The following is a 13,369-nucleotide window of genomic DNA, read 5'->3' as shown; positions in this document are numbered from 1 at the left end:
GTTAGGCGGCTTCCTTAAGGATTTTCCCCACACTTTCTCTCTAAACTCAATCATCTCTTCCATTTGAATGAATCCGACAACCTTTCTATCAACTCGTCCAATGTTGTCAACGATTTCTTGCATAGGCTATTTGAGAAGGGACCAAATTTTAGTGCCATAATCATTGAAGTGAGCACGACTTCGGGGCTTAAGTTCTAAATCTGACCAGAGACAGATGAAAACCTCACCATGAATTCGTAAAGCAATTCATCTTCTCTTGTATAATGTTAGTGAGTGCCACAACCGTCAGATGATGTGGTCTGCTTGTCACGTATTGTTCTCCAAAATGCGTCATAAGCTTTGCGAATGAATCAATGGAGTTTTTCAACAGTCAAGTATACCAATGGAGTGTTACACCCTTCGACGTTGTAGGAAACACTCGGCACATGATTGCGTATTCATTCGTGAACAAACTCATCTATGTGACGAATGAATCCACATGTTCATCCGAGTCCAAGTGTCCATCGTAACGATCAATGTTCAGCGATTTCCATCCAAGTGGGAGTTAGGCCTCCATAATTCCATCGACGAAAGGATGCAAATTAACGAGTGTCAATGTTTGCTGCTCTCTAGACTGGTTGCATGACAAAAAAGGTTCATTCTCTCCACGTTGTATCAGTCGCATATGTTCTAGTCGGATGGGTCTGGTGGGTTGCCACTGTCGCAACTGAGTTTGTGTTCTGGTCCTCTTGAATCCTCAAATATTGCTCTCTAGGAGTGACATTCTCCTTTCGAAGATTTTACAACTCGTAAGCATTTTTTTTCTTCAAGGAGTGCATCTCTCTTTGCAAGACGATGATCAACGAGTAATCATCAAGCTCTTAACGTGAGGGACTCGTCATGTTTGTTGGGTTCCCCTTTTCAGAGGCACCCACAATAGGTATCCCCTTTACGGTGGATTCCTGCTCGCATGGTCGATTTCCTTGAATGATAGTGTTGGTGTTGGTGTTGGTATTGGTGTTGGTGTTGTCGTTGTTTGCAACCATTGTTGATGTAGTGGTCAAAGGAGAAGTTTTTCTTTGGCTCCACGGTGGACGCTAAATGTTCTTATCAGATTTGATAGAATCTCCTCGTTGGCCAGTTCATTGTCGGTAGCACAACCCCCTCCAACGCTGCCCTCATGATGTAATTGGGTCTTCATTGGTTACAATGTTTTTAGGAGTGGCGACCCTAGCGTGCCTGGGCACTTTGTTTTTCTATTTTAGGTTAATTTTTGCTAATTTAATTGCATTTTCATGCAAAAACTAAATGTGTTGCATACAAGTTCTATGTAATCGGAGGCAGTGATGGAGCTGAAGCCCAACTTAACGGTGGTGTGCAGACAAGTTTGAAAGTGAAATTTGGGAAAAATGGGAATATAGATTTAGAAACTGAATGATGGTTTTGCATTGGAATATAGATTTAGAAACTGAAGATGAGAGAAAGGAACGATAATGTGTGCATAGATGCAACCGAGACTAACTTGTGTGTGTGAGAGAGAGGATGAGAAGAGAACGGCAGTGTTAAGTGCAGTTTGATGATGCGAAAAAATAAAATAGGTGTCATAATATTGGAAATTACAACACCACCCTCTCTTTCAATCACCAAGAGTTTCAGGAGGAATTAAAGGGTGAGAGTTCTTGGACGATAAATTGGCAATTAGGGGGGAGTGGAAACATTTTGCAGTTGTTTCAATTTTCTACAATAAAAGGGCATTATGGAAAAAAATATGAAAAGGAAAATGCACTAAGCACTTAGGGATAGAAATGTTGGATTCGATAAAAAGTTGCTATAACATCTATTATTAAAAAAAATAGTAAAATCTCAATTGAAGTGATTTGAGCATGCATAAAAAAAGACAGATAGAAGCTTCACTAAAGAATAAATCAGATGAGTATATGTTGTACATCACATAAGGATATATAGAGAGAAAGAAAAAGAGAAAGCGTGTCATGTGAGAGACAAGAGTATTGTAATTTGTAAGAGTGAATCTAAATTGTTATTAAGATAAAAATTAATTCTCTTAAAAATTATTAAAATTAATTAAAACAATATTAATTGTTGATGTATAATTGTATGATTAAGGTTAACTCCTCTCTTTTGTACAAGGAAACATTTGTTTTATGAAATCTTTTTACATTTCTAAAAATATTATTCCCAAGAATATAAGATGGAAATACAATTATCAGGTATTTTAAAAAAATATTTGATTACATTATAATATGGGTATAGTTTTTAAAATTAAAATTAATTTAAATAAAAAAGTTACATGTGTATTAACCAATAAATTTTCACATTCTTTTCCACTCTCATGATGGGAATATAAGTGTAAGAAAACATGATAAAAAAAATTATACCATTCTCAAGAATCAATAATCCCCAATTTTTTTAAAAAAAACTTAGAACAAAAATCAGAATATATATTTTCTGTCTTCCATTAAAATTCAATAAAGCAAACGCTCGAACAAAAAAAGTGGTAGATTTTCAGGTGGGGCAAATCTTTTGACATGGAGGCATAGAGTCCGACCCTTAAGTTTTATGTTTTATAAAAAAAAATAAAAATTAATACCATTCTTATATGAGAACCACGCGAATTTTGTCTTATCTCAATTCTTTGTGATGTATATTGGGGCCAGGTTTTGAGGTGCAAGCTTTCAATGAAGATAGTTTGGCCAAGGCGCATGAATTTCACTTCTTTTTAAAATAAAAAAGCTTACGACATCAACTGAGTGCTTAGGAGACAACAACATAGGAGATATTCTTACGCATATGCGAGAATATTTTTGCATACATCGATCACAATTATTTAACTTTCTGGATTCTACTATTTTAGTGAGTCCACAAACGGCTAAATCAACACAATGGAATTCATAGCTGACAAACAGATCAAAGATGAGAGAAATGAGGGCTCTATAAAACCTTGTCTTTTTAGGTTCATTGAAATCATACCAAACTAAACCAATGAAACTGAATTTCTGAACAAGACAATTAGACAAGGAAAGCATTTTTTTTAACTCATTATGAACACAAAAATTACAACACCAAACAAGAAAACAAAAAAGTGAAAAAAATTGGTCCTACAAGAATCCCTCAAATCTAAGGTATGTAATCATTTTCAATTGTTGGTCTTGTGCGAGTCCCTACTGCCAATGGTGCTTTGGTGCCCCCAATAGATGCTATCTGCAAAGTTTCATTGCTCTCAGCTGCCCATTCCAATTGCTGAATCTTCATCCCTTGTTTTGTTCTCCTCACTTTAGCAACCAAAAGACTCAACATGATCAACAAGAGGCATCCACCAACCAAAGATGCAACAATTACCCACACCTTGGACTTGTTCCTCCCACTACCACTTTTCCTAACATCAGCAGCCGCAGCCGCAGCCACAGCCGCAGCAGCAGGTGCTGGGGAAGGGGCATTAGACTCCACAACAATTGAGAAGTGCCCTTGTTGGACTGTTGAACAAACATTCCCATGTAATAGGATGTCAAATTGCACTGAACCATGTAGATCAAAGTACACACACTTGGGCACTGACCCTAATGGTGCTGATTTCACATGAGGGAAGTTGATCAAAATTGGCTTATCAGAAGCTCTTATGTCCAATTCAGGCAACTCAGAAGCAGACAAATTGGCACCACTATATGGCATTAGACCTAAAACAGGAGCCAAATATGTGTAACCAGGCAAAGGGTAAAACTTCTCAGACCAATTGCCTAAGTTATGGTACACCAAAACAAGCCTCTCCACATAAGGTTGCTCAACAACCCCAATTGGGATCTGAAACTCTTTGTATTTTTCAACACCTCTGGTCCTCAAACTACCACTCCTAAGCCTCATTGCTGAAACTCTAATTCCATTTAGGCTTCTGGGAACTTGGCCACCATAGGGTACCCCAGTTTTTGGCCTCAAAAATGCCTTAAAGGCACAATCTTGGAGAATGGCATCAAGGGTGCGTGATGAGATGTCAGTGTCAGGTGGAAGCTGAGCACTTGAAAATTGCGGAGAAAGAAGCAACGGCAACAATGAGAGCAGTGCAAGGAAACTGGTTCCAACCCTCATCAAGATCTCATTCGTTCAGTCAAAATTAAACTAAACCCACCAAGAATCTAACACTGAAAGACACAGCCAGAGACTAAGCCACACAAAAGAATGCAACATAGAGAGAGAAAAAAGTGAGTGAGAGAAAGAGAGACTTTACAGTTCAAACCACACAAAGTGACCATAAAGTGTTGACCATTCTGTTTGTGCAATTGAGTGATGCTGCAGATGCCAATGGTGAAAGGAAAAAACGGTGGAAACCCCACCCCAAGAACTAAAAATAAAATCTTTGAAGCGACCAGGTGCTTTGCTGGGGTGGGTTGGTGGGAAAATCTCGAAATTGTTGTCAAAGATTCGGTTTTGTGTTTGAGATTTAAGTAAGCAGAAATGGGCACATCTTTCTTCTAGAATCTGGTTGAAGAAGGAAAAAATGAGGGGGGGAAAGAAAAAAAAAATGGGTAGAGAAAAGAAAGCAAGATTAACAAATTGGAAAAATATCATGTGAGAATAAGGAAATGTAGGGGGCACCTTTGCCGTTTGAGATTGGGAAGGGGAATGCTCACAGTAATATACATGTTAATGCATGCACATTCCTCCCTTCTGCTATTTTGTTTTGTTTTGAGCTTTATGGGGACCCCTAACTTACCTTATTTTACAATTTACCTGGATTGCTTTTCTGTTTATGTATATGTTTTGGTACATCTTTATCTTTTGATTCAGTCATATATATATTTTTTTATTCAGACATCTTAGCCTTTATCTGTTCTCTAGATATATTTATTGTTTAAAAAAATTGTAGTTCTAGTTTTTTCACTATTTAATATTTTCCATAATTATATAGCTTAGATTTTTGTTTTTTTAAACATTATGAATTAGTTGTGATCAATGTTCACATAATCGAATCGGTCATCAATGGTTCAATCAGACTAAACCAGTTTTAATAAAATAATTTTATTCAATATTTTAATATAATATCTTAGTAATATTAAACAAAAAATAACATAATATACATAAACGATAAATTATTAATAATAAAAAGTAAATTTCACTTAAAAATGTCACTAGTTATAATATTTTTTTTAAAACTAAAACAACATTATTTTGAAAGTTTTTTAAAGAAAAAACAATTTTAAAGGATATATTGATTTTTAGAAAAAGTTGAACAAGTGGTTCTGAATTGAACCGGGCAATCCAGACTGGATGTCAAAACCATAACTGTGATTAAGTTTTAAACTTAAGATTGATTTAATCCAAAGACATTAGAACTTAGGATTTTTAATTTTTATACTTTTTATTTTTTAACTAAGGATTTTTGTTTTTTAAAGATTAAAAGTTATAAAAATATTTGAGAAATCTCATGGAAGAGGCAAATTTTTTAATAATGGTGGTTAAAAAAATGGATACAATAAAATCCTTGAAGGAAAAGTGAGGGGAAAAGGTGAAAAGCATTGCAAATTGGGGGTGTCAAATCAAGAAGGTACAAAGCATGTGAACTTGTTACATTGGTAGAGGTGCAAATAGCTGGTAATTGCAACTGTGATTTAATGGCATTATGGCACACAGATAATAGTCAATGCCACAACTAACTTCCTGTCTTGGTGGCTTTCTTCAACTGCCTAAATAGGAAAAAAAACGAATGTGACAAAGTTAAGCAATTGGATCAACAAGTATTGAACATTAATAAAAACTTAATATGGAATTAAATTTTTAAGAGCTGACAGCGATCATAAACCTGTGTCATACAGTGCTGGTCCTCCTGAAATTATCTTTTCCTTCAACTTTATTCTTCAAACAATTGGACATTTTTTTTTCTTTTCTGTTGTTTTTTTCAGAGTTTATTGGTTCGTGGTTGCTGATGGGACTTCTCCTTTAAGTGTTCAACACTTGAAAATTGACAAGGATTTTGATTTTGATTTTAGAAAAGGCACTATAAAAAAAATGGTTGACATACATAATCAAGCACCAGATACAGTTTTCAATCTCCGTATAGAACTAAGACAAGTCAAGAATATCTCGAGAGCCTTAAAGTTGCGTCTAGAATCTATAATACTGTAATAGGTATCTTTCAATACTGTTGTGATACGTAATTTTTTATTCAAAATAAATAGTAAATACCAGAATCTGAATGAATTATTAAATATTTTACTGTTTACTATAATTTCCAGAATTGATGTATAGATAAGAATTATCTCATATTGCTAAGAAAACCAAAAAAAAAATAAAAATTGATGGATCATCAGCACACGAAATAGTAACTAAAAAAACATAAATTCTTTTCGGACTCAATTATAAACAAAAAAATATCATAAATGATTGATCAAAATATAAATAAATCGTAACTAATTTTATTCTATCTAATTATATTATCTCCTAAATATTCATTAAATTAAGATTCTACTTCCATTTAACATGTTTTATTACTGATGTCAAGCTCTAATGAACGACAGTTTAAGAAAAAGATTATTTTTAAATATGATTAATAAATTAAATAATATTAATTATTCTTTAATTAGCATATAAATCAATTAAATTTATTTGTAAGTCCAGAAAAGAATATATATCTTAGTAAAGAAAAAATTTCTTTTAAACTAAGTTTTTTCCACAAAAATAAATAACTATTAATATATTATCAAATTTAAATAAGTTAAATTAAAAATACACTTTTAACATTTAGGTACATCTTTATGTGTATATTTAATTTGTAATTGAAATTACTGTAATACACATTTCAATACAGATTCAACAAATGATGCTTCGGTAGAATAACTTTTGTCACAAAAGTCATTTGACACCGGAAAAATGAAGGTAAATGAGTCACAGGCTTTAATCACTGAGTCTTGTGTAAAAATAAAGGTAAAACTGTATAAATTGCAACGGAAGGGTCTAGAATATCCACACACGTGAATATCTGTGATCACAAAACTTCAGTACAAAACAAAACAGAAAGAAAAACGAAACTCTCTCGGTTACTCATGCTTCACATCATTATGATGCTCAAACGAATGTATGGATTCGACTTACGAAAGAACGCTTTGTCCATTCTCACGCCTCACGCTGTTTTCTTTCTTCTTAAAATATCTTCAATTAGAAAATTGCGCTAAACTTGTAAATTTTTTGCCATAGAGATTTGGATTCGGTCTAAGAAAAATGAAATAAATAGTGTGAATGTGATAGATAAAATACAAATTTGATGGTATAAGAGTGACGATAAAATAAATAGAAATAGTCAACAAGTGACTGTAATGATACACAAACTTTTTTTGACAAGTATTGCTATACAGACACTTGCAAATAAACGTATGCTGATATAATGGAAAAAATAAATAAATAAAACTCGAGTTACACAATATACGGTACACAATTACATCAAGGTAATGTCACCCACGATACATGAAACGAGCAGCACACAAATAATAACAAATGAAGCATCAAAACGCGGTGCATCACCATTGTAAGTTGTAACAGAAGAATTTCATGTTATTTTGCATCATGTCCTGTGACAGAAGAGTTATCTAGTCGCTTCAGAACTCCGTGAATCCTTTATAGTAATCTCATTACTCTTTGCATCTTTTCCAGATATAGTAGATGAGGTGCCTCTTGTTAATTCTGAAGCCATGCCAAGGTTCGGTTCAGGAGAATGCAAAAGGGAGGTTGCAGATGGAGTAATAGAATCCAGGGCCATATTAGGCACTGGGGGAAGGTTAAGAGGGTTAACTTCAGTGACTTCCTCATTGCTCTCGTCAAGGTAGACAACATCCTGCATTGTAAGTTGGTGATACTCGACAACCTCCCTTAGAAAGCGATTCTCACGGGCATAAACCGAGTTCTCGTGTGCCAGGCGAGCTTTTTCAGCTAGAAGAGATTCAAGTTGAAGTCGTATCTGTAATGGAAACACTATCATGAAAAAATATAGGAGTTTTGGTGAAATGAGAATAAAAGTATATTCATAGTACACTTTCCATGAGGTCTCAATGTGAGTTAAATATCATAATCAAATCAATGCACAAGGCTCCCACCATTACAGCGTTTGAAGTGAGTTAAAAATAAGCAGCTTTACCCTTATGTGCCAAGAATTTGAGGAGTTTATTAGGCACCATGTCATAAAAGGCATACTATAATTCAAAACCAAAACATAAGTAATTGATAACTCTGCTTACAAAATGAGTTTGGAAAAAAAAGAGGCATTTCTATCATAGGGGAGACATAAAATATGAGAAACAAACATCAGATGATAAGTGATAACCTTCTGTATGTCAGTGAAAGATGCATACAAGAACTAATGAAATAAAAACAAAAAAAAAAAAGTAATAAAAGGAGACAATATCCATACCAAATCATCATCATCATGGCTATCTCCCCTTTCCCGATTCTCACGGAGGATTTTATTTTCTTCCTCTAGCTGAGCACATCGATCCTTTGCAAAAGCCAGATCAGCTTTGACAGTCTTCAACTCCCGAAGAAGTAGTTTTGCTTTGGCAGCCATTGCCATTGCAACCTGTGACATAAACCAAAATGCAAACGATGCATCCCATTGAGAAGATTAAGATATATCATAGAAGCAGGTAGATGATATCAGCTTGGTACCATGCTAGGAATAAGTTTGTCATAAGGTTTGACATTTTCTGATTATGAAACGAACATACTGGAAATCAACTTTTTTTCTTTGGGGAAAGGGGGAAATATATAAATCAAGAATACTAAACATGATATTTTATCTTTAAAAGTACACAAAAGGAAATACAAAAAATAATGTGTTATTGAAAGAATCCAACACATGCTATACAATAGTAAAGGCAAAATAATGAGTTGAGAGAAACCTGAAAAGTAACACCAAAGTATTAGTTTGGCATTACTCTTTGCTTCGGCTGTAATGTCCATAAGACTGACCTAACAAAATTATGGTCATGTTCAAGCTTTAGGGCACCAAAGTTTTTTTTATAAATGATTATAGGTTTGCAAATTAATTTTGGGGGAGATGGAATTAGTGATTAGAATTTAGAAGGTGAGAAGAGATATTCAATGGAAACTAAGGACATAAGCATCATTATGGAATCACAAACATAAAAGCATGGCAAGTTGAAGAGTACTAAAGAGATAATACAACTTAAAAAACACTAACTTTACAATCCTTTGAAGTTTGAGCATCAAGGGTACCCTTCTATAGAAATATCTTCTCCCTCTTTTTTGTTTTTAGCTAGACATTTCATAAAACAAGTTCATCTGTAAGAAACACATAACTGTTTGTGAAAAATAATTGTTTTAGAAAAAACTAGCTGATGCACTACTGAATCTTTGTCCAAACTGAATAATCATTGCAAAATTTTTAAAAAATTGACACATTTCAGATTCAAATTTCAAATGTCACTTGATTGACATGGTTACTCAACAGTTAACACAACACACCAAGTCACCAACACATCAATTTGTAATTTTGGAATTTAAAAGGATAAAAAGAGTTTCATCGATAAATGTATTTTTGATGTGATTGTCTCCACATCATGTACATTATCAAATTGTATCTTCACACCCCATGTGTTGATTTCCATGAATCCTAAGATAGAAGCTTCAATAAATGAATACATTCAAAATTCTCCAATCATATCTCAATTATTTGATCAACTGAATCTGATAAAGCAAGATATTTATAGACAAACAAATATTTATGCAGTATATTTTAAGAACACAAGTAAAAATGGAACAGAAAATCTAAAAAAAAAAAGAAAAAAAAAACTTAAAGAGTTAGAATGTTGAACACTTTTGATGCTGCACAACTTAACCATGCAGTTACTTTTACCACATAAAAAAGTGATACACAGTTGCCACCTTACGTCGCGAGATGCCTTCAGTTGAAGTTCTTGGTCTGTTTGCTTCGGTGACATCTGGTTCCGCAGTTGGGATTGATGCAATGTAGTAGAATGGTTTGTCTCCTGATTTTGTCCTACAGAGTTTCCAGGCTTCTTCTTAATATGTTTACGAGTTTCCTGAATGATATCTGAAGTCCGATTCTCAACAATTGTTAAACCTTCCTGCACAAGTGAATTAGCACAGGTGATAAGAAGATCACAACACATCCTTTTGGGGAGGGAGAAGGTGAGAGAAAGAGAAATTTGTATTTGAAGCCTGACAAGAAATAATATAACCAACAACCCACGACAATACATTCCCATTCCTATCTACATAGGCCCAAGGCCCAAGCCCAAAAGGCAAATGCACAAGTAAAAAAATCTAAACTAGAAATAAAAGGACACATACATCATCCTGACCACAACTAAGAATGCTAATATAGATCTAAATATCAAATACATTTTCAAAGATGGAAGACACTAAGTAAAGAACAACAATTATAATTACACAGGAGAGATACACATACATAAGCAAAAATGCTGGTATCAAAGCTCACCTCCAAGGATTTACCAATGGTACCACCAATATGAGTAAGAGAAGATGTGATAGCATCCAATCCCTTTATAAATGATGGACCGTCCCTTTTGAGATTGCTATCCTCTAAGTGATTTGAATTTTGGAACTACAAAGAATGAAAACAGCATCCAATTTTACAGTTCGAAAAATAATGAACAGGCAGCTATTGCTAGTCCAATGAAAGAATATCACAACATTTCAAATTCAGAAAATTGAAGTGTATATATATTTCCCCTCTTTGGTGTTCTGCTAATAGTTATCAGTTATCTCAACAGAGTTGCCATTTCAAACACAGATTGGGCAGTTTTGCAGCATTTTTTTTCCTTGGGTTCTCTGATGTACTTTGTAGGATTCCTTATCCATCTTTTATTTGTACTTCCCCTTCTTCTGTTTTATCTGATATGGACAAACCTTTTGTTTCAATTTAAAAGTAAATAAATAATTAGACTCTCTGGCAGACTAGCCTTTAACATGCAAGTGTGCAAGAAGTGTGTCCATAACAGTCAATCCCACACAGTGGCAGAGTGGCTGACTGCAAAAATGCCATAGTGCCATAGTGGAATAGTTGATGGCAGGATAACCACTATTTTGAACTTGAGATCTAAAGAAAGATCATTATTTATGGTCCAAGACCATACATATTATAAAAAGAACTATTATTGATTTGATGAATAGACAAATCAAGCGAAAACATCATAACAATAGTTAACAATAAAATACTAGGAAAAGCCCACATATGGCAAAGATTTTTGGTTGCCAGAACAGTTACAAGCTTGCCTGTAAATGGCCAGAAAATGCTGCGTGATGTCAGAAATCTTGCTGGAGAATGTGGGTCTTTGTCGGAGAGAAGGGTTGGAATTCCTTACTGAGTAGACAGGGCATGCAAGTGAGGGGAGGGAATGGGATTTCTGATTTGATTTGGTTATATGAAAGTGGAGGCAAATTCCAAAATTGTCCCCATAAAACAGCACCAAATAGCATGGTTCCAGAACCAAAAAAGGTATTTTTACTCATGCACACTAAACCAAAAGAGATGACCATTATTTCAATCAAAAGCGGCCGCAGTTAAAAACTACAGATTTGACTAGAATATGATTATTTTCAATGATTAATCTACATTAGCCTTCCAAAATAATGACCTCATTCAAAAAAGTTTCAAATCAATGAAATCATATCAAACTTAGTTTTATTTTCCAGACATAACATACAAAGCAGCATCTCTGCTGAGAATTTGAGATATAATTCTAATTTCTACACTCACCTTGCTCCTAGATGCTACACCAGGAAATTGGGACCTCCCAGTCCCAGACATTTCAGATTGCTGGGGTACATTATCATCCTCAATAATTGATTTGGCTTTTCTGGCCAGAACACCCCAAAATCCATTCTTGGACTCATTCATGTTCTTCATAGATGTATATTCATAGGGTCTTGAATCCTACATATACAAAGCACCACATTTAGCAACATGGCACCACCATTTTGAATCAACAGAATGATACGTTCAGCTAAATCCAAAGAATACCAATTAAAGGAAACAGAGAGAAAGTAAGCATATATCTGAAAATGCATTTCCAACCTTCAATGCACTTCACACACATATAAGAAAAAACAGCATTAATTATAACAGATACACGTAGCAGATATTTCATCCAGTTTCTACTTCTAAGTATGAATAAAATTTGGAACTGGAATTATACAGATATCAACAATTAAAAGAAGTAGATTTAACATCTAGGCAAACATCTAATAAAAGAATTCATCAAACGAGAGAGAATTATGAAAAAGACGAGAAGACATCCTCAGTAAAATACAGAGCTATACAAAAACACTGCAACCCTAAAGGCCAAAAATTGCTGATATGAAGGTATTCTAAGGATGTGAAGTTGACAGTGACACTTGGCAGAGTTAATGTTAAGTCAACACTTGAAATCAGTTTTGGACTAATTTTGCTTAAGTCGATTTGATACCATTTTCACATTGCCCAAGTTGCAATTGCAATGTGAAATAGAAACTTTATTAAATAAACCCTATCCCATAGAAACCTCACAACCAATACACAACACACAAATTAAACACGAACAGGGGAATATATTAGTTTATTACACTCTAAATCCATCGAATTTTCAAAATTTCTAGAGAGAGAGAGAGATACCTTGGAAGAAGGAGGAGGAGTTGGAGTAGGTTGAGAAGAAGAAACCGGAGAAGAAGAAGCAGAGGAGAGACCGTAGAGAGAGGACAGCGAAGAGTCGCGACGGGCCGAAGAAGCTCTAATAGCTTTCGCAGCAAGCGAAGACGAAGACGACGACGAAGCGGAACCTTCAACGTCGTCGTTCGGCAGCGGAAAGGGGTTGTTAGGGTTCCGAGTCGTTTCTTCTTCAAACGTCGAAAAAGAAGGCTTCGAAAACCCTTGCTGCTGTCTCCGTCGATACGCCATCGTTCCAATCAATCACCGTCGATTTTCTGGATCGACCGAATCACTGTAAAAAAAAAAAAAAAAAAAGCACCAAAACGAACGAACGGAGCTAGCGCCACCGTGTCGGTGCCTCCAGAATCTACTTCGTTCCGCCCTCGAATCCCGATCCGATCGCGAACCACCGCCGAATGATGAAACGCAGCACAGTGACTGCGTGGGTGTGACAGCGTTTATCGAATTAAATTTATTTTTTAAATGCAATAAAAAATGGGATATCACATATATGATATATAGTGTCTGCGTCTTCATCTTTCTTTGTCTTTTGTCTTTTAGTGCCTCCATAATAATTTATTAATTAATTAATAATATTATAAATTTAAATTATTTCAAAAATATTCTTAAAAAATAGTAATAATATTTGATAACATTATAAAGAATTTAACTTTGATTTTTTTTCACCAGATGATTAATAAGTCA

General features: G+C 34.6%; 2 protein-coding genes across 3 annotated transcripts; both read right to left on the bottom strand.

The window, feature by feature from the left end:
• Positions 1 to 2,867: 2,867 nt before the first annotated feature.
• LOC114395269 lies at positions 2,868 to 4,715 on the bottom strand. Of its 2 annotated transcripts, none has more exons than XM_028357002.1 (2): positions 4,217 to 4,715; positions 2,868 to 4,130 (listed from the first exon to the last, which is right to left on the bottom strand). In XM_028357002.1, the coding sequence occupies exon 2, from the start codon at positions 4,075 to 4,077 to the stop codon at positions 3,115 to 3,117; it is 963 nt and encodes a 320-aa protein (XP_028212803.1). In that variant the 5' UTR covers positions 4,078 to 4,130; positions 4,217 to 4,715; the 3' UTR covers positions 2,868 to 3,114. The 2 variants fall into 2 exon arrangements, with proteins under 2 accessions (XP_028212803.1, XP_028212804.1); XM_028357003.1 differs by having other exon boundaries at positions 2,868 to 4,467; positions 4,585 to 4,713.
• Positions 4,716 to 7,242: 2,527 nt separating this feature from the next.
• On the bottom strand, positions 7,243 to 13,154 carry LOC114395578. Its single transcript, XM_028357398.1, has 6 exons — positions 12,632 to 13,154; positions 11,738 to 11,914; positions 10,457 to 10,582; positions 9,885 to 10,082; positions 8,387 to 8,551; positions 7,243 to 7,936 (listed from the first exon to the last, which is right to left on the bottom strand). The coding sequence occupies exons 1-6, from the start codon at positions 12,911 to 12,913 to the stop codon at positions 7,565 to 7,567; spliced, it is 1,320 nt and encodes a 439-aa protein (XP_028213199.1). The 5' UTR covers positions 12,914 to 13,154; the 3' UTR covers positions 7,243 to 7,564.
• Positions 13,155 to 13,369: the final 215 nt, after the last annotated feature.

The sequence above is a fragment of the Glycine soja genome, chromosome 18 (assembly GCF_004193775.1).
Source record: "Glycine soja cultivar W05 chromosome 18, ASM419377v2, whole genome shotgun sequence".
Classification (NCBI taxonomy): domain Eukaryota; kingdom Viridiplantae; phylum Streptophyta; class Magnoliopsida; order Fabales; family Fabaceae; genus Glycine; species Glycine soja.
This window is presented reverse-complemented; position numbering and strand designations above follow the sequence as displayed.